The sequence below is a fragment of the Chiloscyllium plagiosum genome, unplaced genomic scaffold (genome assembly GCF_037043375.1).
Source record: "Chiloscyllium plagiosum isolate Xiang-an unplaced genomic scaffold, Cpla_swu_hap1 HiC_scaffold_5, whole genome shotgun sequence".
Lineage (NCBI taxonomy): Eukaryota > Metazoa > Chordata > Chondrichthyes > Orectolobiformes > Hemiscylliidae > Chiloscyllium > Chiloscyllium plagiosum.
Genome location: NW_028270143.1, coordinates 131,935,939 through 131,963,793, shown reverse-complemented (window position 1 = coordinate 131,963,793; position 27,855 = coordinate 131,935,939). Strand labels below are relative to the sequence as shown.

The window sequence follows — 27,855 nt, the reverse complement described above, 5'->3', positions numbered from 1 at the left end:
CTCTCCTCGGTAAACACGCATTAAGAATCTCACCCATTTTCTCTGACTCCATGCAAAACTTTCCTTCTTTGTCCTCGAGTGGGCCAACCCTTTTTCTCGTTCCCCTCTTGCACCTTTTATATGAATACAAGGCTTTGGGATTTTCCTTAACCCTGTTTGCTAGATATTTCATCACCCCTTAATTCCTCATTTCGGATTGGTCTTTCATTCCTGATATTCTTCCAAAGCTTCGTCTGTCTTCAGTTGCCTAGACATTACATATGCTTCCTTTTTCTTCGCCTCACAATTTCACCTGTCATCCATGGTTCCCTAATCTTGCCATTTTTATCCCTCATTTTCACGGGAACATGTCTCTCCAGCACGCTAATCAACTTCTCTTTAAGAGTTTCCCACATATTAAGTGTGAATTTACCTTCTAACAGCTGCTCCCAATCTACATTCCCCATTTTTTGCTAAATTTCGGAATAGTTGGCCTTCCCCCAATTTAGCACTCTTCCTTTAGGCCCACTCTCTTCTTTGTCAATGAGTATTCTAAAACTTACAGAATTGTGATCACTATTCCCAAAGTAATCCCCGACTGAAACATCAACCACTTGGCCAAGCACATTTCCCAACACCAGGTCCAGTATGACTCCTTCTAGAGTTGCACTATAACATACTGCTCTCGGAAACCCTCCTGGATGCTCCTTACAAATTCTGCTCCATCTCGACCTTTAACACTAATTGAATCCCAGTCAATGTTGGGAAAATTAATATCTTCTTTCAGCACCACCCTGTTGCTCTGACATCTTTCCATAACCTGTCTACATATTTGTACCTCTATTTCACGATCGTTGTTGGGAGGCCTGTCATACGGTGCCAACATTGTTACCGCAACCTTCCTATTTCTGAGTTCTGCCCATATTGCCTCATTGCTCGAGGCCTCCACAGTGCCCTCCTTCAGCAAAGCTATGATATCTTCTCTGACCAATAATGCAACTCCTCCAACTGGTTTATCTCCTCTCTATCCTGCCTGAAGCATCCATATCCTGGGATATTTAGTTGCCAATCATGCCCTTCCCTCAAACAAGTCTCGGTAATTGCAATAACACCATACACCCAGGTACTAATCCAAGCCCTAAATTCATCTGCCTTACGTACGACATTAAAACAAATGCACCTCAGACCACCAGTCCCTCTGTGTTCATTCTCTGCTCCCTGCCTATCCTTCCCCTTAGTCACACTGACTTCATTATCTAGTTCCTTACAGGTTTCTTTGTATCTACGTATAGTGAAATGTTTCGTTTGTGTGCAGTACAGACAAATAACAACATTCAAGGACATATAGATCATATGGGGCTGAGACAGAGTGAAACATATAAGGTTAAGGCTGCACAGGAGGTGCAATAGATTTGAAAATTAGAGAGGTGCATTCAGCAGTCTAATGACAGCAGGGAAGAAACTGTTCCTGAAAATGTTGGTATGTGTCTTTAAGCTTCTGTACCTTCTACGTAATAGAACAGGTTGGAAGAGAACCGGGGTGGGATGGATATTTAATGATGTTGGGTGCCATTCCATGGCAATGAGAGGTTTAGATGGAGTCCGTGGATGCGAGGATGGCGTGCATGATCGTCTTTATAGACGATTTTTCTGTTTAAAAATCAGGATTCACCCGTGCAAAACAGAGACGAGTTGAAGTTTTGGGAAAGTAATGAGCTTTTGGAATTCTCTCCCTAAAAAAGTGGTGGGAACAGAGTTTATGAACAGTTTGAAATATTTTCTCATCAACCTATGCAATGCAGCAAGTGGAAATTGACCCCAGGACCTCCAGTCGAGAGGCAAGATATTGCCATTGTGTGGCAAGAGACCCAATATTTTACAGCAGACGTCTTGTTGAGCCAGGGCCTGCAAGGTTATGGGGCGGCGGTGGTGGGGGATGCAGATGAGAAGTTACAAATCAGCTCAACCACGATCTTTGTCAATGACCTACTTCATCTCCTTGTTCATATTTCACAACCCCTTAGGGATTAATAGCTGCAGAGACCGGGCTGTTAGTTGAAGCATCAAGCTACCGAAATCAATCTTACCAAGTTTTGAGAAGATTTGTAGCTCAGGTTCAGGATGTAGGTTTGCTCACTGAGCTGGAAGGATCATTTCCAGATGATTCGTCACCCTACTAGGCAACATCTTCAGTGGGCTTCTGGGTGAATCACTGCTTATAATTCCTGGTTTTTATTTATATGTTTGCGTTTCTTTGGTTGGTGATGTCATTTCCTATGGTGATGTCATTTCCTGTTCTTTTTCGCTCTCTCTCAGGGGGTGGTAGATGAGGTCTAACTTGATGTGTTTGTTTATAGAGTTCCGGTTGGAATGCCATGCTTCTAGAAATGATAGCTTTCTGCCTGTTTTTCCAATGTAGTGTTTGTTACAGTTCTTGCAAGGTATTCTGTGCAGAAAATTTGCCACCAGGGTACATGAACATCAACCAGCCACAAAATGACATGACCCTCTCTCACTAGTATCCTTACATATAGATAAAGAAGGACACCACTTTGACTGGGACAACACATCCATTCTAGGACAAGCAGAGATACGCACGAGAATTCCTCGAAGCATGGCTTTCCAACTAGAACTCTATCAACAAACACATCGAGTCAGACCCCAAGTACCACCTCTTGAGAGAGAGAAAAAACAGGAAAGACATCACCACAGGAAATGACATTACCAACCTAAAGAAACCCAAATATATAAATAGAAACCAGGAATTATCAGCATTTCTTCGCCTAGAGGTCCATCGACAATGTGACGAAATGTCTCGAAATGAACCTTCCAGCTCAGTGAGCAAAGCTACATCCAGAACTGAAATCAATTTTTCTTACATGTGTGCATTGCAAATAAAAGCAACATAAGTTTCTGGAGCAGACTATATTTTAAAGTGATTAATCTATTTACAATGTATCCATTATACATAATCTGTTCTATACATTAGGGTAGGCGAGGGACTAGTATTCCTATTGCTGGACTGTTAATCCAGAGACCCAAGTAATGTTCTAGGGACCTGGGTTCAAATCCTGCCATGGTAAATGATGAAACTTTAATTCACTTAAAAACAAAATTTGGAATTAAGTGTTAATGACGACCATGAACCCATTGCCAGTTTAAAAAAAAAACCCATCCAGTTCACTAATGTCCTTTAGGAAAACAGGTGAATGAGGATAAAGCAGTTGGTGTGGTGTATATATGGATTTCACTAAAGCATTTGATAAGGTTCCCCATGATAAGCTACTGCAGAAAATACAGAGGCATGAGAGTGAAGGTGATTTAGCGGTTTGGGTCAGAAGTTGGCTCGTTGTAAGACGACAGAGTGTTTCTTCAGCAATTTCTGTTTGTACATGCTTATTTAACTACAGTATTTATAGAATCAAAGGAGGCAGTGTCATGAAATGCAGGGTGCTTACTTTCACTGCAATGTGATTGTGGTCAAAAACATCAGCCCAAGCACACAGTGTCCCAAGAAAACCTCTGACCCAGGTTCTCTACTCATCGACATTTCTTCCTTCTCTCTCCATAGCCCTGCCATATTTTAATCGAGTTCTTTGCACTTGTTTTCTTGAACTCTTAATTGTTTTGTTAACAGAACAAAGTCATGTAAGGACTTGCATCCATAACGAGCTTCATCTGGTTTTCCTATAATTCTGAAGTAATTTCTGCTGCTGTGAGGCCTTAGTGTCCCATTTCACCACTGCAGTTAGTCAGATTGATTGGGAGAGAAATCTGCTTTCATATCAACTATAATTAGATTACTTACAGTGTGGAAACAGGCCCTTTGGCCCAACAAGTCCACACCGACCCTCCGAAGAGCAACCCACCAAGACTCATTCCCCTACATTTACCCCTTCACCTAACACTATGGGCAATTTAGCATGGCCAATTCACCTAACCTGCACATCTTTGGACTGTGGGAAGAAACCGGAGCACCTGGAGGAAACGCAGACACGGGGAGAATGTGCAAATTCCACACAGACAGTTGCCTGAGGCGAAAACTGAACCCAGGTCTCTGGTGCTGTGAAGCTGCAGTGCTAACCACTGTGCCACCGTGCCGCCCAATTCTTGAAGCCTGGGCCAAACACATAACCTCGATTGATTTATTTTGAAAGTTCCAACAGGCACCAACTCCTTTTTTTGTTTGCAAAATTCCGACTGAATTGATGGGTGTGATTTGCAATAGTGCCAACATCAGAAAATATAGAATCAGTTTGGATACAGAACTGGCTCAAAGACAGAAGACAGAGGGTGGTGGTGGAGAGTTGCTTTTCAGACCAGAGGTCTCACCAGCAGTGTGCCACAAGGATCACTGTCCCCTTGACCTGTCCGGACTTGTCCGACCTGCCTAGCTCCTTTTCCACCTATCCACTCCACTCTCTCCTCCCTGACCTATCACCTTCATCTCCTCCCCGACTCACCTATTGTACTCTATGCTACTTTCTCCCCACCCTCACCCTCCTCTAGCTTATCTCTCCACGCTTCAGGCTCTCTGCCTTTATTCCTGATGAAGGGCTTTTGCCCGAAACGTCGATTTTGCTGCTCGTCAGATGCTGCCTGAATTGCTGTGCTCTTCCAGCACCATTGATCCAGAATCTGGTTTCCAGCATCTGCAGTCATTGTTTTTACCACAAGGATCAGTGCTGAGTCCACTGCTTTCCGTCATTTACATAAATCATTTGGATGTGAACAAAGGAGGTATAGTTACTAAGTTTGTAGATGACACCAAAATTGCAGTATTGGACAGCAAAGAAATATAACAGGATCTTGATTAGACGGGTTAATGAATGGCAGATCGAGTTTAATTTAAAAAAAGTAAAGTGCTCCATTTTGGGAAGGCAAAATCAGGGCAGGACTTGTACAGTTAATGGTAATGCCCCAGAGAGTGCTGTTGAACAAAGATCTTGGAGCGCAGATTCATAGTTCCTTGAAAGTGGAGTCACAGATAGATATGATAGTGAAGGCGGCATTTGGTATGCTTGCCTTTACTGGTCAATGCATTGTTACAAGAACTTGGGAGGTCTAGTTGCAGCTGTACAGGGCATTGGTTAGGCCACTTTTGGAAGATTGTGCGCACTTCTGGTTTCCCTGCTATTGGAAGGAGGTTGTGAAATTTGAAAGGGTTCAGAAAAGATTTACAAGGACGTTGCCAGGGTTGGAGGATTTGAGCTTTAGGGAGAGTCTGAATAGGCTCAGGCTATTTCCCTGGAGCATCAAAGGTTTATAAGGTCATGAACGGTATGGAGAGCGTAAATATCCCCAGGGTGGGGAAGTTCAAAACTAGAGGGCATCTGTTTAAGGTGAGATTTAAAAGGGACCTAAGGGGTAACGTTTTCGCACAGAGGGTGGTTCATGAATGGAATGAGCTACCTGAGGTGGTGGAGGAGGCTGGTACAATTCCAACATTTAAAGGCATCTATTTGGACATTTGAATGAGGGTTTAGAGGAACATCTGCCAAATGCTGGCAAATGGGAATAGATTTATTTAGGATATCTGGTTAGCATGGATGAGTTGGACATAGGGTCTGTTTCCTTGTTATACATCTCTCTGACTTATGACAGTTGAATGACATCAATAGCCAGATATCCTGATAAATGTCTACCTTACTAACACAAGTGAACATTATTCTTGAATATTATTTTTAGTAGGGTGGTTTAGATCACAGAGTACACATATACAACCTACAATTTTAAAAAATGTCAGGTTAGACGGCTTGTTGACTTCCTTTGACACAGAGCAGTAATAGTACGCCACATTAGGTTAACCGGTTTCCTGGAAATATTATAAAATGCAAACACCCTGCCTTGATGAGAATAACCTAACTTAGAAATATTGAAACAATTCAGGCAGAAAGTCAACCCGCAGAGAATCGCTTTTTTCTGTTTCTTGATTCACAGGCGAGTTGCTGGCAAAGCCTACATTTATAATCCTTCGTCAATGACCCTTCGGAAGGTGACAATGTGTCGCTTTCTTGACTGAATGAAGCCCTTGAGGAACAGGAACATTGACAATGCTGTTAGGGAAGGCATTCCAGAATTTTGACTCAGTGACAGTAAAGGAACAGCAATATAGTTCCAAGACATGATGGTATGTTTGGGAAGGGAACTGGCAATTTCTTGTTCATCTGCTGCCCTTGACTTTCGAAGTGGTGATGATCATGGGTTTGGAAGGAGGCTTGAGCTGCTGCACTGCATCTGGTGGATCATACACACTGCTGTTAGTGAGCGGTGGTGGAGGGAATAGATATTTGTGGATGTAGTGTCAATCAAGCAGGCTACTTTGCCCTGTATGGTATCAAGCTTGTGTGTTGCTGGAGCTGCATCCATTCAGGAGAGCATTCCATGACACTCCTGACTTGTACCTTCTAGAGAGTAGACCGCCCTCCCCCCACCTTACCCCAGTTCCAACCTTTCAGCTCAGCACTGTCCTCATGACCTGTCCTACCTGCCACTTCCCACCTATTCGCTCCACCCTCCCCTCTGACCTATCACCTCCATCCCCACTCCAAATTCACCTAACCCCTCCCCATTTCTCTCTCCACCTTGAAGGCTCCCTGCCTTTATTCCTGATGAAGGGTTTTTGCCCGAACTGTCGATTTTCCTGCTCCTCAGATTCCAGCATCTGCAGTCCTCACTTTTGTCTGGCTTTAGGAAGCCAGTGTCCATCAGGAATTGCAAGTTTTTACTTGAATCATACTATGCTGACACTGGAAAGGGCAGTTTTGATCCCCTTGAAAAGGTTGTCAGGCATCTTTTTGAAGCAAGGTCCAGCATTGTGTAAGGTCTGATGGACAAGTAGTATCTGTATGACAAATATATCAACTGCTGAAAATGTGTTGCTGGAAAAGCGCAGCAGGTCAGGCAACATCCAAGGAACAGGAGAATCGACGTTTCGGGCATAAGCCTGAAACGTCGATTCTCCTGTTCCTTGGATGTTGCCTGACCTGCTGCGCTTTTCCAGCAACATATTTTCAGCTCTGATCTCCAGCATCTGCAGCCCTCACTTTCTCCTCAAATATATCAACTGCTCCAAGTGTAAACAGATCTTTGAAAATACACTGTTGCCTGAGAATCACAGAATCCCTGAAGGACAGAAAGAAGCCATTTGGCTCAGCGAGTCTCCACTAACTTTCTGAACAGCATCCCACCAAAAACCAACCCTATCCCAGTAACCGTGGAGTTTTTTTTAAACCATGGAGTTTTAACCCACTTAACCCAATCTTGGACACTACTGGGTAATTGTTAGCACGGCCAATCCACTGGACCTGCAGATCTTTGGACTGTGGGAGGAAACCCAATGTAGGAACCCATGCAGATATGGGGAGAATGCAGATATAGGGGAGTCAGTGACCTAGTGGTATAATTGCTTAACTGTTAAACCAGAGACCCAGTTAACATTCTGGGGACCAAGGTTCGATTCCTGCTACGGCAGACAGTGAAATATGAATTCAACAATTCTCTGGAATTAAGAGTCTAATGACTAATGTCCTTCAAGGAAGGAAATGGCCATCCTTACCTGGTCTGGCCAACAGACTCACAGCAATGTGGTTGACTCTAAACAGTTCTCTGGGCAATAAATGCTGCCTAGCCAGCGATGCCCTCATCCCACAAATGAATATTTAAAAATTCATAGTCACTCAATGCTGGAATTGAACCTGGGTCCCTGGCGCTGAGGCAGCAGTGCAAACTACTGTCGTCTTAGAATTGTATATCACTGCAATATACTGTCCTTGAGTTAAACCTTTGATTATATGCACGTCTATTCTCGCTTGAAGTAGGGAAAAAAAGAAAGAGAAGTGGACTACATCATTCATCATATTACCGGTGCAAAATGAAGAGGCCAGTACCACATAGTAGTGGATTTACACACAACGAAGTGTGGTAAATATTGCATGAGATATGGCTTAAATAAATCAACTCTTTTTTTAAATAACGCAAGCACAGACAAAATTGCCACTTTGACAAATAATGATTATCTAGCGTTTTTAAGTATTAGATTAAATCACAGATGGCCTTAATAAAGCGACTCGTGTCACATAATATAATATGTTAAATAAGTGATCCGACGCGGTAGCATTTTATCCTTTTCGCAAATTACTTAAGGAACTATGTTTATTTAAAGCACACGCCCCCTTCTGCGTGTGTTTTCTTATTTTGAGGCCTTGACCAAGGCTCTCTGGGCCTCCGATTTACTCACCACACTCCAGCAGATCAGGTCGTTGGTATCGGGATCCTCGATTAAAGTCCACAATTTGGTGAGAAAGGCGGGCACGTTGCTGCCGTGCGCGTCCATCCGGAGACACGGCCGGGGCCGATAGGGCAGGTGGAGGATCTCAAGCCCAGAAGCCAAAGGAGAAACTGGGGCAGGGAAGGCAAGCCGCAGGCTGGCCTCAGTATTCAAAAGCCCAGGATAAGACCGCAAGGTAAAAGTGTCTTCAGTAGCTCAACGCAGAGGGAAAGGGAGAGACGGAGAAGACGCAGAGTGGAAGGAATTTACTGAACACAAAGCGATCTCCGGAGCGACACTTTATCCCGCAGCTGTACACTCCACGGCAACCGCCGCCATCTTCCTCACGCAGTCTCTCCGTGCCCCTCCCCCCAATCCAACCACCACCACGCAAATCACAACCTTCATTTACCTCACCGTTTGAAAAATCTAATTTTTATCACATCGCGACATCGATAACAAACCCATTCGTTTGTCTGCCGGAGCTGGTAAAAGCCGTTTTGTTAAAAAAAAAGCAAGAAAAAAACCGTGTAACCTTTGACCTTGAGGCTAACGGACCAATCACCCTATCCTTTACCGACCGGCCCCCTCTTCCATCAATTGGAACACTGCCGTCGGTCCCGTTCATCTTAACCTCTGACCTTTTTCATTCGGCGGCTCCTACAGTAAGATGGCGGCTGAGAGCATGTCGGCGGCCGGGGAAATGAGCAGTAAAACTGCAGGGAATAAGAGGCCGTTTCCACATCTCGATGAAAAGGACCAGGTCCGTTTTGATGTGATTTTTTTTTCTCCCGCTGGTGTTTTAACTTGAATTTTGGACGAGTCAACAGCTTTCATTTGAAGAGAGGTAACGAGAGCGGGCGGAAATGCTGTTCTCGAAACTTCCAACGTGGGTCTGGATGGAACGTAGTTGTTCTTCTTCAGTTTTCAAATCGCTCTGTTTTCTCTCTCTCACACCATCTTGTAGTTGGAATATAATGGAAACCTATTCGTTCTTTCGCTACTGCAGGCCAGGCACCACAGGGAGACAATGCTTCTTAATGTGATCATGATCAAAGGGTCTGATCTCTGACGGTGATTGTAAAATCGCTTCCCGTGAATGTATGCAACATGTGGTTTCTTGCTGTAGTCTTCAGTGGCTTGATGTCATTTTTCTATCTTGATATTCCTGGTACCAATTTTAATCTTCCATGTGATCTTTTCTCAATCGGGGTTTGAAATGCTATAGCACTTTCAGTTGCACCATATGTTATGTTCCCAGCCCTAATTATTTTAATTTATTCTCGACTTCTAAGAAAGGCTGGCATTTGTCTCAAGATGTTCTTTGAAGGTGGTAGTGATGTGTCTTACGGAATAGCTGAGGCGATGGTGGGAGAAGTAGCAAGTGCACTTGTGGTCATATTCCAAAATTCACTGGACTTTGGAGCAGTTCAAGCAGATTGGAAAACAGCGAATGTGATGCCACTATTTAAAAAGGGTGGTAGACAAAAGATGGGGAATTTTAGATCGGTTAGGCTAACCTTTGGAGTGGGGACGACGCTTGAGTCTATTATCAAGGAAGAAATAGCAAGGAATCTAGATAGAAATTGTCCTGTTGGGTAGATACAGCATGGGTTCATGAAGGGCAGGTCATGCTTAACTAATCTTTTAGAATTCTATGAAGACATTACGAGCACAGTGGATGACGGGGACCCAGTAGGTGTCATGTACCTAGATTTCCAAAATGCCTTTGACAACATGCCAGACAAGAGGCTGCTACAGAAGATAGATACATGGTATTATGGGTAAAGCATTAGCATGGATAGTGGATTAGGTAACTAACAGGAACTACACTGGCCCCACCCCCCACCTTTTCCTCCGCTACATCGATGACTGTATCGGCGCCGCCTCGTGCTCCCACAAGGAAGTTGAACAGTTCATCCACTTCACCAACACCTTCCACCCCGACCTCAAATTCACCTGGACAGTCTCAGATTCCTCCCTCCCCTTCCTCGACCTTTCTATTTCTATCTCAGGCGACCGAATCAACACGGACATCTACTACAAACCTACCGACTCCCACAGCTACCTGGACTACACCTCCTCCCATTCTGCCCCCTGTAAAAACGCCATCCCATTCTCCCAATTCCTTCGACTCCGCCGCATCTGCTCCCAGGAGGACCAGTTCCAAAAACGCACAACCCAGATGGCCTCCTTCTTCAAGGACCGCAATTCCCCCCCCCCCGACGTGGTCGACGATGCCCTCCACTGCATCTCTTCCACTTCCCGCTCCTCCGCCCTTGAACCCCGCCCCTCCAACCGCCACCAGGACAGAACCCCACTGGTCCTCACCTACCACCCCACCAATCTCCATGTACAGCGCATCATCCGCCGTCATTTCCGCCACCTCCAAACGGACCCCACCACCAAGGATATATTTCCCTCCCCTCCCCTATCAGCATTCCGTAAAGACCACTCCCTCCGTGACTCCCTCGTCAGATCCACACCCCCCACCAACCCAACCTCCACTCCCGGCACCTTCCCCTGCAACCGCAGGAGGTGCAAGACTTGCGCCCACACCTCCCCCCTCACCTCCCTCCAAGGCCCCAAAGGAAACTTCCATATCCGCCACAGATTCACCTGCACCTCCACACATATCATCTATTGTATCCTCTGCACCCGATGTGGCCTCCTCTATATTGGGGAGACAGGCCGGCTACTTGCGGAGCGTTTCAGAGAACACCTCTGGGACACCCGGACCAACCAACCCAACCACCCTGTAGCTCAACATTTCAATTCCCCCTCCCACTCCACCAAGGATATGCAGGTCTTTGGACTCCTCCATCATCAGACCACAACAAAACGACGGTTGGAGGAAGAACGCCTCATCTTCCGGCTAGGAATCCTCCAACCACAAGGGATGAACTCGGATTTCACCAGTTTCCTCATTTCCCCTCCCCCCACCTTGTCTCAGTCAAATCCATCAAATTCAGCACCGCCTTCCTAACCTGAGATCTTCTTCCCGATCTCTCCGCCACCACCCCAATCTGACCTATCACCCTCACCTTGACCTCTTTCCACCTTTCACATTTCCGACGCCCCTCCCCCAAGTCCCTCCTCCCTACCTTTTATCTTAGCCTGCTGGACAAACTTTCCTCATTCCTGAAGAAGGGCTTATGCCCGAAACGTCGACTCTCCTGTTCCCTGGATGCTGCCTGACCTGCTGCGCTTTTCCAGCAACACATTTCCAGCTCTGATCTCCAGCATCTGCAGACCTCACTTTCTCCTTAACTAACAGGAAGCAAAGAGTGCAGATAAATGAGTGCTATTCTGGCTAGCAATCAGTAACTAGTGGAGTGCCTCAGGGGTCAGCAATTATTCACAATTTACATAGATGATTTAGGGACCACGTGTAGATGACACTAAGATGAATGGCAGAGCAAATTGTGCAGAGGAATGTGAAACTTTGCAGGGGGCATAGATACTTTGGGCAAAGGTCTGCCAGATGGAATAGGTATAAACAATGACTGCAGATGCTGGAAACCAGATTCTGGATTAGTGGTGCTGGAAGAGCACAGCAGTACAGGCAGCATCCAAGGAGCTTCGAAATCGACTTTTCGGGCCAAAAGCCCTTCATCAGGGCTTTTGCCCATAACGTCGATTTCGAAGCTCCTTGGATGCTGCCTGACCTGCTGTGCTCTTCCAGCACCACTAATCCAGAATGCCAGATGGAATACAAGAGTCTAGATTAGAGTCGTGCTGGAAAAGCACAGCAGGTCAGGCAGCATCCAAGGAGTAGGAAAAAGTCCTTCTTTAGGTCCTGATGAAGGGCTTTTGCCTGACCTGCTGTGCTTTTCCAGCACCACTCTAATCTAGACTCTGATTTCCAGCAACCCCAGTCCTCACTTTTGCCCAGGTGGAATACAATGTTAATAAATGTCAAGTCATCCATTTTGGTAGGAGTAGCAGTAAAAAGGACCACTACTTGAACATTAAAAAGTTGCAGCATGCTGCTCTGCAGGGGGACCTTATGCATGAATTGCAGAAGGTTGGTCTGCAGGTACAACAGGTAATTAGGAAGTCAAATGGAATTTTGCCCTTCATGGCTAAAGGGATTGAGTTTAAAAGTGGGGATGCCACACCTGGAGTATTGCGTTACAGTCTTGGTTTTTTATTTGATAAAGGATGTACTGGCACTGGAGGGAGTGCAGAGGAGGTTCACTGGGTTGATTCTGGAGTTGAGGGGTTTGGCTTATGAGGAGAGACTGAGTAGACTGGGATTATATACATTGGAATTTAGAAGAATGAGGGGGTGGGATCTGATGGAAACATATAAGATTATGACAGGAATAGATAAGATAGACGTAGAGGGGCTGTTTCCATTGGCAGGTGAAACTAGGATGAGAGAGCATAGCCTCAAAATTAGGGGCAGAAGATTTAGCACTGAATTGAAAACAAACTTCTTCACTCAGAGGGTTGTGAATCTATGGAATTCCCTGCCCACCGAAGTAGTTGACGTTACTTCAGTAAACATTTTTAAAGCTAAGATTATTTTTGAACAATGAAGGAATTAAGTGTGATGGTGAGAGTGTGGGTTAGTGGAGCTGAGGCCACGAAAAGATCAGCCATGGTGGAGCAGGCTCGAAGGGCCAGTTGGCCTCCTCCTGCTCCTAGTTCTCATGTTCTTAAGTATGTTCTTATTTGTTGAACTGGTGCTTTCACAAAGTTGGAAGATGGGAATTTCAAAGATGAAGGATCAATAATATTGCCTGGTTCTTGAACCAGGGCTGGCAGTTTAAGGATTATGGGATGCATGTTTAGGGCACATGGTCCCACATGGAAGGCTGGTCCAAAAGGTTACAGCCATGCAATTCAAGGCAAGTTAGCAAATTGGATCCAGAATTGGCTTACAAGTAGGAGGTGATGGTGGAGTGTTGTTTTTGTGATTGGAAGCCTGTAACCAGTGGTATTCCACAGGGTGTTGGACCCTTGCTGACTTGGATGTGAATAAAGTCAGAAGTCACACAATAGCAGGTTATTTTTGTTTTTGAAGCCTTACAGTGTCGAAATAGGCCATTTGACCCAACAAGCCCACACCGACTCACCAAAGACTAACCTACCCACACTCATTCCCCTATCCTATTCCTCTACATTCCCCCTGACTAATGTACCTAACCTACACATCCCTGAACACTATGGGCAGTTCACCCTAACTTGCACATCTTTGTGGGAGGAAACTGGAACACCTGGAGAAAACCCATGAAGACACAATGAGAATGTGCAGACTCCACACACACAGTCGCCTGAGGAATTGAACCTGGGTCACTGGTGCTGTGAGGCAACAGTGCTAACCATTGAGCCACCGTGCCACCTGAAGAAGGAGCAGCACTCCTAAAGCTTGTGACCTCTAATAAACCTTTTGGATTATAACGTGGTGTTGTGTGAGTTATGACTGTGTCCATCCCTCTGCAACACCGGCACCTCCACATCTTGGATGTGAGCGTAGAAAGTATCATTAATAAGTTTTGAAGATGATACAAAAATGAGTGGTGTTAATAGGAGAATGGCCTTCGCTTGTAAATTGGACAGAGCAATGGCAGATGGAGTTTAAACCTGATAAATATAAGGTGATGGATTTTGGGATGTCTAATACGGTAAGGATATATGCAATGAATGTAGATTGCCAAGGTAGTAATGAGGAACTATAAGGGACTTTGATGTACAAGTCCATAGCCTCTGAAGGTGTCAACACAGGTAGACAGGGAGGTGAAGAAAGCAGACAAAATGCTTGCCTTCTTTAGCTGGGGTGTAGAATATAGAAGCAAGGAAGTCTTTTTACAACATATGAACATTGGTTAGGCCACAGATGGAATACTGTGTTTAGTTCTGGTCACCACGTTATTGGAACGATTGGTTTGCAGTGGCGAGAGTGCAGAACAGATTCACCAGGATGTTACCCGAGATGTTAAGTCTCAGTTATGAGGTGAGACTGGAGAGACCTTTTTTCAGAGTAAGACATTGGGTGGTTTGACTGAAGTGTACAAAATTTGAGGTGTAGATAGGGTAGATAATGAGAATCTTTACCTTATGGCAGATGTTTTTAAGACCAGAAGGCAAAGTTTGATGTGAAGCACAAATGGTTTAAAGGAGATCTGAAAGAAAATTCTTGCATCCAGCAGGTGGTACAAATATGCAATGTCCAGCCTGAGAGGACGGTGGAGGCAAGAGCTTATGCAACATTTAAGAAACATCTGGAATAGCATGTAAAATGCCAGGGCATAGTAAACTATGGACCAAGTGCAGGTAAATGGGTTTAGTGTAGTTCAGTATTTGTTGATTAGCATAGACATGGTGGGTTGAAGGGCCATCGAAGGCTGGTCTAAAAGATTTCTCAGACTGAAATGAGAAATTTCTTCACCCAGAGTGAATTTCTGTGAAATTCTTTGTACGCAGAAAGCAGTTATGTTTTTATTTTGATGGAGTGTGTCTCACTGACGTAAAGCTCTCACTTAAGAGTGTAGACAAACCGTTATCTTGTGGAGTATAATATCCATATACACTTCCCTGTAAACAAGGAACTTTAAAGTGGAAACAGTGAGCACTCTCTTTGGAGTTTGAGTACCTGTAAAGTTATTGTAGAGGGCAAAAAGTTTGAACTGTTATTTCAAGGTTTATGATAAGGTTTTGAATTGCACTTGATAGTTGGTGTTTTTTCCTTTTTTTGTGTATAATAAACTTTGTTGTTCTTTTGTTACAAATACATTGGCTGCATCTTGTGAATATGTTCACAGAATGACTGCTGCAGTAAACAAATAGCAGAAATAAAAGTTAAGGTCTGTCAAGCCAAGATTTATGCTGGGATTGTCCAGCATAACCATCAGATATGATCATTAGATGTTGCAGGAAACCATCATGACCTTCCTTCCCCCATGATCTGTGTTACCAAAGGATAATTACAGGCATGTGCATTAAGCACAATAAATGTGGTGCATAGAAAGGTTATGTATGTTAGTACAAACTCCCCTCAACTTAACCATCCTCTAGCTGTTTCACGTGCTAATATTTTTGCCTGAGAGAGAAGATTTGTATTGTTGCTCTTGTTCCACTACTCCATTATAGAATGAGAAATAGAAACAGAATTAGGCCATTTGGCCCTTTTGAGTCTGCTACACATTTCATTAAGTTCATAGCTGATCCAACATTCCTCGCATCCATTGTCCTGCTCTTTCCCCGTAACCCTTGATTTCCCCTATTGTTCAAAAATCTATCGTGGCCATGAATATAAACAAGGGCCCTCCTCCCATGACTCTCATTGGCAAGAAGTTCTGATGACCTTCAACCCTCTGAGAAAAGAAATCCCTCCTCATCTCAGATTTAAATTGGTGCTCCTTTATTCTGAGATTATGCCCTCTGATGTTAGACTCTGCCATGAGGGGAAACATTCTCTCAGTATTTACCCTGTCAACCCTCTTAAGAATCCTATATGATTCAATGAGATTACCTCTCATTCTCCTAAACTGTAGTGAGTTGAGTCCCAATCTGTTTAACCTTTGCTCATAAGACAATCCCTCCAAACTGGGAATCATCCTAGTGAACTTTCTCTGAATTGTCTCCAGATATTTTATTTTTGTATTCATTGTGTGGGATGTGGGCATTGCTGGCCAGCCAGCATTTACTGACCGTCCCTTGAGAAGATGGTAGAGAGCTGCCTTCTCTTATACTCCAACATCTTTGAAATGACAACAAACCATTAGCGCTACTGATTACCTGCTGTAACTGTGTGCTAGCTTTCTATATTTTGTGCACAAGTCCTGCTGTGTTTCAGCTTTCTGCAGTTTTTCTCCATTTAAGTGATCTGTTCTTTTGTTCTTCCTTCCAAACTGAACAACTTCATATTTCCCATGTTCATACTCCATTTGTCCACTTTTGACACACTTAATCTATTAATATCTCTCTGTAAACTGTATGTATCCTTCTTGCAACTTTCCTTTCCACCTCTTTTTATATTGTTGCCAATTTGGCTTCAGTGCATTTGCTTCCTTCCTCCAAGTCATTACTGTACAGTATATATTGCTAACAGTTGCAGTCCCAGCATTTATCCCTTTGGAACCCCATAGGTTACAGGTTGCCCAGCTGAACCTTCTCCCCATTTGCTGTTCCCTACTCCTCATGCCATCCTCTATCCATACCTCCAACACTGTGAACGTTTATAGCTTAATCTTTGAGGTACTTAGCCAAAGGCCTTCTGGAAATCTAAATACAGCATATCGACTGGTTCCACTCCAGTTATGAAGTCCTCTAAAAAGCTCTAATAAATTAGTGAGACATGACTTCCTTTCCACGAACGTGAGAACATAAGTAGAAGCAGGAGTAGGCCATCTGGCCCCTTGAGCCTGTGCTGCCATTCTGGAAGGTCATGGCAGATCTTTTTGTGGACTAAGATCCTCTTACCTGCCTGCTCACCATAACCTTTATTTCCTTTACTGTTCAAAAATCTAGCTACCTTTGCCTTAAAAACATTTCATGAGGTCGTCTTAACTGCTTCACTGCACAGGAAGTTCCACAGATTCACAACCCCTTAGTGAACTGTCATTCTGTTTCCCTATCCCTGTATCAGTTGAAGTAAACATTGAGACACAGTATGGCTTTAGCTCCTCCATCTTTACTCCTGGCCCTGGAGAGAGAGAACGATCGTCCATGTGCGCAGACATGAGTTCGCAGTCTTCTCTTGAACAGCAGATTCTTAAGGAATTATATAGTCACGTACAGGGAGCAGCATCCAAATAAGGTAACATCTATCTTGATTGGGTGACCATTACAATCAGTGAGCATCAACAGTAAAAATTAGGCCATCTGGCATTATACAATGGATGTTCTTAACCTTGTTTACTGGCATTACACAATGGATGCTTTTTACCTCGTTAACCCACTACCCTTGCCTCTAGCACCTCATTGTTTACTGCAAGTTCTTACCTGGTCAAAGTCATGCTAGCTGAGCCTTTGTCATGCAACCCAAAACTGAACTCTTTCTCTACTTGCTCATACCTTCTACACTTCTTCAGAACAAGTTCCTCCTCATCTCTGTCCTAAATCTGCTCCCCCTTATTTTGAGGCTATGCTAACTAATTTTAGTTTGACCCACTAGTGGAAATAACCTCCCTTATTCTAACTTCTCTTTCATTCATAATTTTATATGAAGTCATGTTAACTTTGCTTGATTAGATTATGATTTTCCAAATGGTCCTTCTGCTAATAATTCCTTAATAATTGTTTCCAACATTATTTCAAGAATAGATGTTAGGCTAATTAGCCTATAGTAACCTGGTTTTTGCCCCCCTTTCTTTCAGAGTGGGGGACAATTTACTACATTTTTTAAAAAAACTTTACCCAAGTCTTGATATAGCCAATTGCATTCTTTCTCGATATTAGACTTGGAATGAAAAGTTCCATCAACCAGGTTTCTTTTAATAATCATGATTTATTATAAAAGGGAGCCCATTCAATGAAGATGCAGCATTGGTCAGCACATAAATCTATATCTTCCTAAATAACACAAAACACAGGCGCGTACACACACTTTCTTTACGTTAAGGATAAGAATCATATTTCTCTCTTGGAAGAGATTCACTTTTTTCAAAATGAACTCTAGCGAATGATGGTTATTCATGAAAGCAAGAGAAGGATAAAGTGCCAAATATTCTGAAATCTGTCATAGTCATAGATGTGTAAAGCACAGAAACAGACCTTTCCGTCCAACTAGTCCTGTTGACTAATTATCCTAAATTAATCTAGTCCCATTTGCCAGCACTTGACCCACTGAGTGAAAACGTTGCCCCTTAGGTCCCTTTTTAAACTTTTCCCCTCTCAACCTAAATCTATGCCCTCTAGTTCTGGATTCCTCCAACCCAGGGAAAAGGCCTTGTCTATTTACCCTATCCATCCCCCGATGATTTTATAAACATCTATAAAGTCACCCGTCAGCCTCTTTCGCTCAAGGGAAAACAGCCCCAGCCTTTTCAGCCTCTCCCTCTTGGTCAAATCCTCCAACTCTGACAACATCTTTGTAAATCTTTTCTGAAGTTTCACAACATCCTTCCAATAGGAGAGAGACCAGATTTGCACACAGTATTCCAACAGTGGCCTAACCACTGTCCTGTATAGGCGCGGTGTGCTGCTGCTGCTGCCTAGCCTGAATGGGGAGATGACTTAATACAGAACGTCGAGTCCCAGGGGAAAGGTGTTGAATTGATTAACCGAGTAATCAATTATTCGAACGAAATAGTGCCTGCCCATTTCATTAGGATAATCGAGGTTCCCCTGTACATGTAAATCCTGTCTCTCCGGATTCCCTTCAGCAACTTGCCCACCACTGATGTCAGGCTCACCGTTCTGTAGTTCATTGGCTTTTCCTTAACCACCTTTCTTAAATAGTGACACCACGTTAGCCAACCTCTAGTCTGTGTTGTTAAATATCTTCTCAAAACCCATCTCTACAGAGAACGCTTTCAGTCCTTGCTCCTTCGCTTCCCTTTTCTGGCAGGGTGTTTGACCCTGGGGGTTTCTTTTCTGTTGAATGGGTTATGCAAATATAAGTTTGTCTTTGATCACCTTTTCCTCCTGAGATACATTTGTTTCCTCATAATTGAGAGAAGTTGGCATGTCTCAATTCGAAATTGCTGTCTACTTTGCCTGCCAAGCTGGCCTTCTGAATTGCAAGGTTGCTTCTACGCCAGATATACTTGAATAGATTGATCTGTGGAAGTTTTTGTAATTTGTGGAACGTGCTGGTAAACTTGGTATAAGGTGATTTTGGTTGTTAGAGACATGCCTTTCAGTTTGAGGGTCTTGGATTTGGATATAGAGCATCTCTTATGTTCAGCTGCAGTGGCCAGTTCCATTGTTTATTGTAGCAAGTGTGCTTTTTTTTTCCTTTGTCTGTCTGACTGCCATAAAACATTTTGTGTGTGTGATTGTGGGGGAGTGGTGTGGCTGTTGGGACCTTCAGAGACTGATTTGATTGTGCTCAAATGATCATCTGACTGGAAAAGAGACTGAGTATGAGAATTGTGTTTTCCCTCTAGTTTGCATTTCAAGGTGTTGGGTTACTCTATGTATGCCAAGAGAGTCTTTCTGCTGCTTGGATACTTGAAGTTATATTGCCACGCTTCACGTAGTAAAAAAAATTACTTAAGGCTAACCTCCACAATTGCTTCGAAATGTGACTGTGCTTGAAATGAGCGTCACAGTGTCTGCTTGGCTCTGATGGGAGCACTTTTGCTTCCAAGTCAGAACGGCAAGAGTTCAAGGCCCATTCCAGAAAATTGAATACAAAGTATTGGCTGACTCTCACAACAAATTTAGCTCCTTGCACAATTGTCCCTTGTGAAACACATTGTGACCAATTTTTGCCCCTTCATTCAGCTATGTGGTAAATTCATCCTTCATGCAAAGCTCTAACCGGTTCTTTTTAGAATCCGAGTACTTTTATTTTAAATTGAATGTACCTATTCTTTAGAAAAACATTGCTGCGTAATCTTATGCACCAATCTATCCAAGCTCCTTGCCACAATGAGTTTGCTTGTTTTTTTTTCTGAAATCTACCCTGACCTAATCATGCCTTTGGAATTTTTGTATGAATTTTTACTCTTAAGTTGAATCTTTAGCATTGTTATAGACTATGACAATTCCCAAATTCACATTCCACTGATCTATTTGATCTGTTTCATTACTCTTTACCAGATCTGGCAGCACCCCTGTCTCTTGTATACCCACTTAGACACTCCTCCTATTCCATGTTTCAGCAATTCCATTCCTTGTTTCTTCCATTATTCCAATCCATTAGTCCCTCAGAACAGTCATTTTGTTGTTCCTACTTATTGTTTTAATATGCTGATTGAGTTTTTTTGAAGAAGTAACAAAGAAGATTGATGAGGACAGAGTAGTAGATGTGATCTATATGGACTTCAGTAAGGCATATGACAAGGTTCCCCATGGGAAACTGATTAGCAAGGTTAGATCTCATGGAATACAGGGATAACTAGTCATTTGGATACAGAACTGGCTCAAAGGTATAAGACAGAAGGTGGTGGTGGAGGGTTTTTCAGACTGGAGGCCTGTGACCAGTGGAGTGCCACAAGGATCGGTGCTGGGTCCTCTACTTTTTGTCATTTACATAAATGATTTGGATGCGAGCATAAGAGGTACACTTAGTAAGTTTGCAGATGACACCATAATTGGAGGTGTAGTGGACAGCGAAGAGGGTTACCTCGGATTACAACAGGATCTGGACCAGATGGGCCAATGGGCTGAGAAGTGGCAAATGGAGTTTAATTCAGATAAATGCAAGGTGCTGCATTTTGGGAAAGCAAATCTTAGCAGGACTTATACACTTAATGGTAAGGTCCTAGGGAGTGTTGCTGAACAAAGAGACCTTGGAGTGCAGGTTCATAGCTCCTTGAAAGTGGAGTCCCAGGTAAATAGGATAGTGAAGAAGGTGTTTGGTATGCTTTCCTTTATTGGTCAGAGTACAGGAGTTGGGAGGTCACGTTGCGGCTGTACAGGACACTGGTTAGGCCCCTGTTGGGATATTGCGTGCAATTCTGGTCTCTTTTCTGTCGGAAAGATGTTGTGAAACTTGAAAGGATTCAGAAAAGATTTACAAGGATGTTGTCAGGATTGGAGGATTTGAGCTATAGGGAGAGGCTGAACAGGTTGGGGCTGTTTTCCCTGGAGCGTCGGAGGCTGAGGGGTGACCTTATAGAGGTTTACAAAATTATGAGGGGCATGGGTAGGATAAATAGACAAAGTCTTTTCCCTGGGGTCGGGGAGTCCAGAACTAGAGGGCATATGTTTAGGGTGAGAGGGGAAAGATATAAAAGAGACCTAAGTGGCAACTTTTTCACGCAGAGGGTGGTATGTGTATGGAATGAGCTGGCAGAGGAAGTGGTGGAGGCTGGTACAATTGCAACATTTAAAAGGCATCTGGATGGGGATATGAATAGGAAGGGTTTGGAGGGGTATGGGCCGGGTGCTGGCAGGTGGGACTAGATTGGGTTGGGATATCTGGTCGGCATGGATGGGTTGGACTGAAGGGTCTGTTTCAGTGCTGTACATCTCTATGACTCTATGCCTGCAGGCTACAATTTCTGGTTTCTTCCTAGAATTTCACCAAAGTGTGGAATACTTCACCCCGCTCGCACCGCTGTTTTTATAACCAACCTCTCATTTGTTTAAAAAAGCCTTGGAGCTCCAACATGTCCCTTGTTGACATTATTTGATGTTTATCAATATTGCCACTTAACCTCCTTTGGAAATGTTTTCCTTCCTTAAATATCAGATTCAAATATTTTCCTTTCTTCTTCAGCTTGCAACCCAATCTTCAGTAACATTACCAAAAATTACCAAAATTGATTCCTTGTAATTTTCCTTCTGCATTTGTTGCACACTGTACAATGGGCAGCACAGTGGCTCAGTGGTTAGCACTGCTGCCTCATAGTGCCAGGGATCCGGGTTCAATCCCAGCCTCTGGTGACCTTCTGTGGAGTTTGCACATTCTCCCTGTGTCTGCATGGATTTCCTGTGGGTGCTCCGGTTTCCTCCCGCAATACAAAAATGTGCAGGTCAGGTGAACGGCTATGCTAAATTGCCCATTGTATTCAGGGAGGTGTAGGTTAGTTGCATTATTTGGGGATAAATATAGGGATAATAGGATAGGGGAATGGGTCTAGCTGGGTTATTCTTCGAAGGGGCGGTGTGGACTTTGTTGGGCCAAAGGGCCTGCTTCCATACTGTAGGGATTCTATGATCTAATGTATTTTAAACCTGTTTATTTGCGCGCACTTCCAAATCTCACATGGTTGTTCTATTTTGCCTTCAGTCTCTGGGTTTGACAGGTTATTCCTCATTGTAGTAGTATGCTGGAAATCAAGCTCCACAATTCCTGGTATTGCCACAAAAGTTAAAGATTTTATCAAAGTGCATTTAAAAATTCCCCCATTTACCTGTCTGCTGATACAGTTCGAGGGGGATCTGCCTTTAGAGGTAGTATGGGCTGAAGTCAGAAATAGGAAAGGTGCAGTCACCTTGTTGGGTGTTTACTATAGGCCCCCCAATAGCAGCAGAGATGTGGAGAAACAGATTGGGAAACAGATTTTGGAAAGGTGCATAAGCCACAGGGTAGTAGTCATGGGCGATTTCAACTTCCCAAATATTGATTGGAAGCTCTTTAGATCAAGTAGATTGGACAGGGCGGTGTTTGTGCAGTGTGTCCAGGAAGCTTTTCTAACTCAGTATGTAGATTGTCCGACCAGAGGGGAGGCCATTTTGGATTTGGTACTCGGTAATGAACCGGGACAAGTGATGGGCTTGTTAGTGGGTGAACATTTTGGTGATGGTGACCATAATTTGGTGATGGTGACTTTCACCTTGGTTATGGAGAGAGGTAGGTGCGTGCAACAGGGTAGGTTTTACAATTGGGGGAAGGGTAATTACGATGCTGTAAGACAGGATCTGAGGAGCATAAGTTGGGAGCATAGGCTGTCAGGGAAGGATGTCATGGAAATGTGCAACTTTTTCAAGGAACAGATACGACGTGTCCTTGATATGTATGTACCTGTCAGGCAGGAAAGAAATGGTCGTGTGAGGGAACCTTGGTTGACGAGGGAGGTTGAATGTCTTGTAAAGAGGAAGAAGGAGGCTTACATAAGGTTGAGGAAACAGGGTTCAGACAGAGCAGTGGAGGGATACAGGATAGCCAGAAGGGACCTGAAGAAAGGGATTAGGAGAGCCAAGAGAGGGCATGAAAAATCTTTGGCGGATAGGATCAAGGATAACCCAAAGGCATTTTATGCGTATGTGAGAAACATGAGAATGACGAGAACGAGGGTAGGTCCAATGTACCCTCTGTAGTGGGAGACTGTGTATTGAGTCGGAAGAGATAGGAGGGGTCTTGAATGAGTACTTTTCTTCAGTATTTACAAACGAGAGGGACCGTATTGTTGAAGAGGAGAGTGTGAAACGGACTGGTAAGCTAGAGGAGAAACTTGTTAGGAAGGAAGATGTGTTGGACATTTTGAACAACTTGAGGATAGACAAGTCCCCCGGGCCTGATGGGATATATCCTAGGATTATGTGGGAAGCAAGAGAGGAAATTGCAGTACCGTTAGCAATGATCTTTTCATCTTCACTGTCAACAGGGGTGGTACCAGGGGACTGGAGAGTGGCGAATGTTATGCCCCTGTTCAAAAAAGGGAATAGGGATAACCCCGGGAATTACAGGCCAGTTAGTCTTACTTCGGTGGTAGGTAAAGTAATGGAAAGGGTACTGAGGGATAGGATTTATGAGTATCTGGAAAGGCACTGCTTGATTGGGGACAGCCAGCACGGATTTGTGAAGGGTAGGTCTTGCCTTACAAGTCTGATTGAATTCTTTGAGGAGGTGACCAAGCATGTGGAGGAGGGTAGAGCAGTGGATGTAGTATACATGGATTTTAGTAAGGCATTTGATAAGGTTCCCCATGGTAGGCTTATGCGGAAAGTCAGGAGGCATGGGATAGAGGGAAATTTGGCCAATTGGATAGAAAACTGGCTAACCGGTCGAAGTCAGAGAGTGGTGGTAGATGGTAAATATTCAGCCTGGAGCCCAGTTACAAGTGGAGTTCCGCAGGGATCAGTTCTGGGTCCTCTGCTGTTCGTAATTTTTATTAATGACTTGGAAGAGGGAGTCGAAGGGTGGGTCAGTAAATTTGCAGATGATACGAAGATTGGTGGAGTTGTGGATATTGAGGAGGGCTGTTGTCGGCTGTAAAGGGACTTAGATATGATGCAGAGCTGGGCAGAGGAGTGGCAGATGGAGTTCAACCCTGTCAAGTGTGAGGTTGTCCTTTTTGGAAACACAAATAAGAATGCGGAATACAGGGTTAACAGTAGGGTTCTTAGTGAGGTGGAGGAACAGAAGGATCTTGGGTCTATGTTCATAGATCTTTGAAAGTTGCCACTCAGGTGGATAGAGCTTGTAAGAAGGCCTATGGTGTATTAGCGTTCATTAGCAGAGGGATTGAATTCAAAAGTCGTGAAGTGATGGTGCAACTGTACAGGACTTTGGTTAGGCCGCATTTGGAGTACTGTGTGCAGTTCTGGTCGCCTCACTTTAGGAAAGATGTGGAAGCTTTGGAGAGGGTGCAGAGAAGATTTACCAGGATGTTGCCTGGAATGGAGGATAGGTTGAGAGTGCTAGGCCTTTTCTCGTTGGAACGGCGAAGGATGAGGGGTGACTTGATAGAGGTTTATAAGATGATCAGAGGAATAGATAGAGTAGACAGTCAGAAACTTTTTCCCCGGGTACAACAGAGTGTTACAAGGGGACATAAATTTAAGGTGAAGGGTGGAAGGTATAGGGGGGATGTCAGGGGTGGGTTCTTTACCCAGAGAGTGGTGGGGGCATGGAATGCGCTGCCTGTGGGAGTGGTAGAGTCAGAATCTTTAGTGACCTTTAAGCGGCAATTGGATAGGTACATGGATGGGTGCTTAAGCTAGGACAAATGTTCGGCACAACATTATGGGCCGAAGGGCCTGTTCTGTGCTGTATTGTTCTATGTTCTATATGCTTGCCCAGCCAGCAATGCCCACATCCCATGAATGAATTAAAAACAAATCCAAGACAAACCAGCTGAATTGATTGGCAACACATCCACAAATGTCCATTCATTCTATCACAGATACTCGTTCGCAGCAGTGTGTACCATCTAGAAAATGCACTGTAGAGCTCTACCTTGGCTGCTCCCAACATGGCCTACTCTACATTGGAGAAACCAAACACAGACTGGGTGATCGCTTTGCAAAACACCTCCGGTCCATGCACAGGCATGATCCTGACCTTGCAGCAGCCAGTCATTTTAACACCCATTTGAGGAATGACCCAAGCATTTTACCTTATTTTTGGGTGGCATGTGACTGTGGGGGAGTGGCGGGGGTCATGTCTTGCATGCATGACTGACTGTGATGAAGGCAGGATGGTTCCCTTGTTCAGGGGACATCTCTTGACATGACTCCACAAGCCTCTGGGAAGAGTGTTAAGATCAACCAAAGGCTTGTACTTGCTGAAATAAATTGTGACTGTTCATAGAAGTTGGCGTACTGCAGTTGCATCAAGTGTGTAAGAATTCCAAGGAGAGAACCTCACAGTGTGCGTTTTTGGGCCCCATATCTTGGGAAGGATGTACTGGCCCTGGAGCATGTTCAGAGGAGGTTCACAAGAATGATCTCAGGAATGAAAAGCTTAACACATGAGAAACATTTGAGGACTCTGGGTTTATACTTGGAGTGTAGAAAGATTCGGGGGGGTGGAGGGGGGATCTAATTGAAACATAAAGAATACTGAATGACCTGGACAGAGTAGATGTTGGGAAGATGTTTCTGTTGTTAAGAGAAACTAGGACCTGAGGGCACAGCCTTTGAGTAAAGGCATGACGTTTTAGAATGGAGATAAGGAGAAACTTCTTCAGCCAGAGAGTGGGGAATCTATGGAATTCATTGCTACGGAAGGCTGTGGAGGCCAGGTCATTCTGTATATTTAAGACCGAGATAGATAGGTTCTTGAGGATCCAGGGTTACGGGAGAAGGTTGAGAAACTTATCAGCCATGATTGAATGGCAGAGCAGACTAAATGGGCTGAAAGGCCTAATTTCTGCTCCTATGTTTCATGATCTTATGGAATGTCTGTTCTTTCCAGTTTGGCAGTTAGACACACCTTCTTCTGCCCTTCTCACATTCCAATCACTTAATCTGCACTATCAGCACTCTTTTTTTTCTCCCCCAGCACTCCACCTGCTGACAATTGCAAAAATGCTGCTCCCTGCACACTTCGTGACAGCTCTGAAGAGTCAGCTTGACTTGAAATGTAAGCGTGCTCTCTCTCCCTGTGGATGCTGACTGATCTGCTGTGATTTCCAGCACTTTTTGTTTTCAGCGGTTCAAGAAGTCAGCTCAAGATCACCTTCTCAAGGGCAACTAAGGATGGGTAATAAATGCTGGCAATGCCCACATTACAAGTGAATTAAAAGAAAAACTTGTTTTGAACTTTGCTTTGGGCGATCTTCGAGATAAATTGAAACACTTACTGTGGGTTTTTGAGCCTGTATCTTTATTTTGCAGCTTTCCGTCTTTGAAAATGCAGCACTTGATGAAGCTGGAGATGACCTAACAGATAGTGAAGAAAGCGTTTTCTCTGGCCTGGATGATTCAGGGAGTGATAGCAGCAATGACGAAGATGAGGATAAAGAAAGTGATGATGACAGTGGACTTGAGGAGAAGAGTATGAAGAAGTTCAGCAAACAGGATGTTAAGGTGAGTTTCAATAACTACAAATTTTCTTTGCTCCATGGGAATTATTGTTGTCCTGAATATACAACCGATGTTTGGTTTCTGTTTGTAACTGGCTGTATTTAGCAGGTGGGGATTTATTTTCTTTCTATATCACCCATCAAACCTCACTTTCACTGATCCTTCATTTTGATAAGACCAGTAGGTTTTTTTTGTTATTTTAAGTTGGAAAATGCTGAACTGGATGGTGTTTTGGTTTGCTCTCCCTAGTTCTCCTGTTATTGACTTGTTAAAGATTCTGGGAAAAGAATTCCCCCTGTAATAAATAAGCAAAAGGCTCCGGAGGTCTGCGGAAGCTGTTTGCATTTACCGGTGACATCTCAATTCAAGCAAGATGCACAGTTATGTGTATCTGTATTACATTCCAATACTTATGCTCGCTGCTCTTAAGAAATTAACTAATTGAATAGCTTTTTAGTGACCCAGCACAGTTGCAGATGAGCTGAATAGCTGCCTATGCTATAAGATTTCCTCGTTCTCAGTTTCCTCAATGCTGAAAGCCTGTGATGCAAGTGTTTTAACTCAGCTGAAAAGGAATGTGAGCTTGCAGAAAAGGGGGCTGAGGGTTGACCTAATAGAAGCCTTTAATTCTGAAAAGTTTTGATAGGATACAGAGAGAAAGCTTTATCTTTTCAGAAAGAAAACATCAAAACAAGATCATCACCAAGAAATACAATCGGGAATTCCGAAGAAATGCCTTTATCTGAGGAGTGGTGAAAATGTAGTTTGTTCCCTTAAGGAAGCTAATAACAGCCGTGGGTTTAATGGGAGATTCTGCAAGTGTTTAATGGAGAAGGGAATAGAGAGCTGTGATGATAGATGTGGAAAAGCATTCAAGTGAAGCATAATCACTGGAATGGACTAGTTAGGATGAATGGCTTAGTGTTGTAGATCCCCTGTAATAGGTTCAGACAGCTGCTTGGTGGAATTTAAACATTCCAGGATTCCCTCTGACAGAATTCTGCAACCGAGCAGCAATCGCAAATGTTTGATTGCTTGCTTCCAAACAGAGCAGAGACTGATGAGATTTTTGAAGAAGTTTTCTGGAGTGCAAGCCATCCCATCACTTCAAAGTTTGTGAGAAGATTTGTAGCTCGGTTGCTCGTTGTTGTGGTTCTGTTCGCCGAGCTGGGAATTTGTGTTGCAGATGTTTCGTCCCCTGTCTAGGTGACATCCTCAGTGCTTGGGAGCCTCCTGTGAAGTGCTTCTGTGATGTTTCCTCCGGCATTTATAGTGATTTTTATCTGCCG

General features: G+C 43.8%; 2 protein-coding genes across 3 annotated transcripts in view; one reads left to right on the top strand and one right to left on the bottom strand.

Moving 5' to 3' along the window:
- Nucleotides 1–8,608, bottom strand: part of hsf1 (heat shock transcription factor 1) — a 105,411-nt gene extending 96,803 nt beyond the window's left edge. The window contains exon 1 of one of the 2 annotated variants that reach the window (XM_043690949.2): nucleotides 8,219–8,608. In XM_043690949.2, the coding sequence (XP_043546884.1) occupies nucleotides 8,219–8,314 (96 nt within the window). In that variant the 5' untranslated portion in view covers nucleotides 8,315–8,608. The remainder of the gene's footprint in view (nucleotides 1–8,218) is intronic. The other variant, XM_043690950.2, reaches the window with a different exon arrangement.
- Nucleotides 8,609–8,863: 255 nt separating this feature from the next.
- The window catches only part of bop1 (BOP1 ribosomal biogenesis factor), a 159,902-nt gene continuing 140,910 nt past the window's right edge, over nucleotides 8,864–27,855 (top strand). The window contains exons 1-2 of the mRNA XM_087987772.1: nucleotides 8,864–9,011; nucleotides 26,378–26,569. Coding sequence (XP_087843898.1) covers nucleotides 8,919–9,011; nucleotides 26,378–26,569 — 285 coding nt within the window. The 5' untranslated portion in view covers nucleotides 8,864–8,918. The remainder of the gene's footprint in view (nucleotides 9,012–26,377; nucleotides 26,570–27,855) is intronic.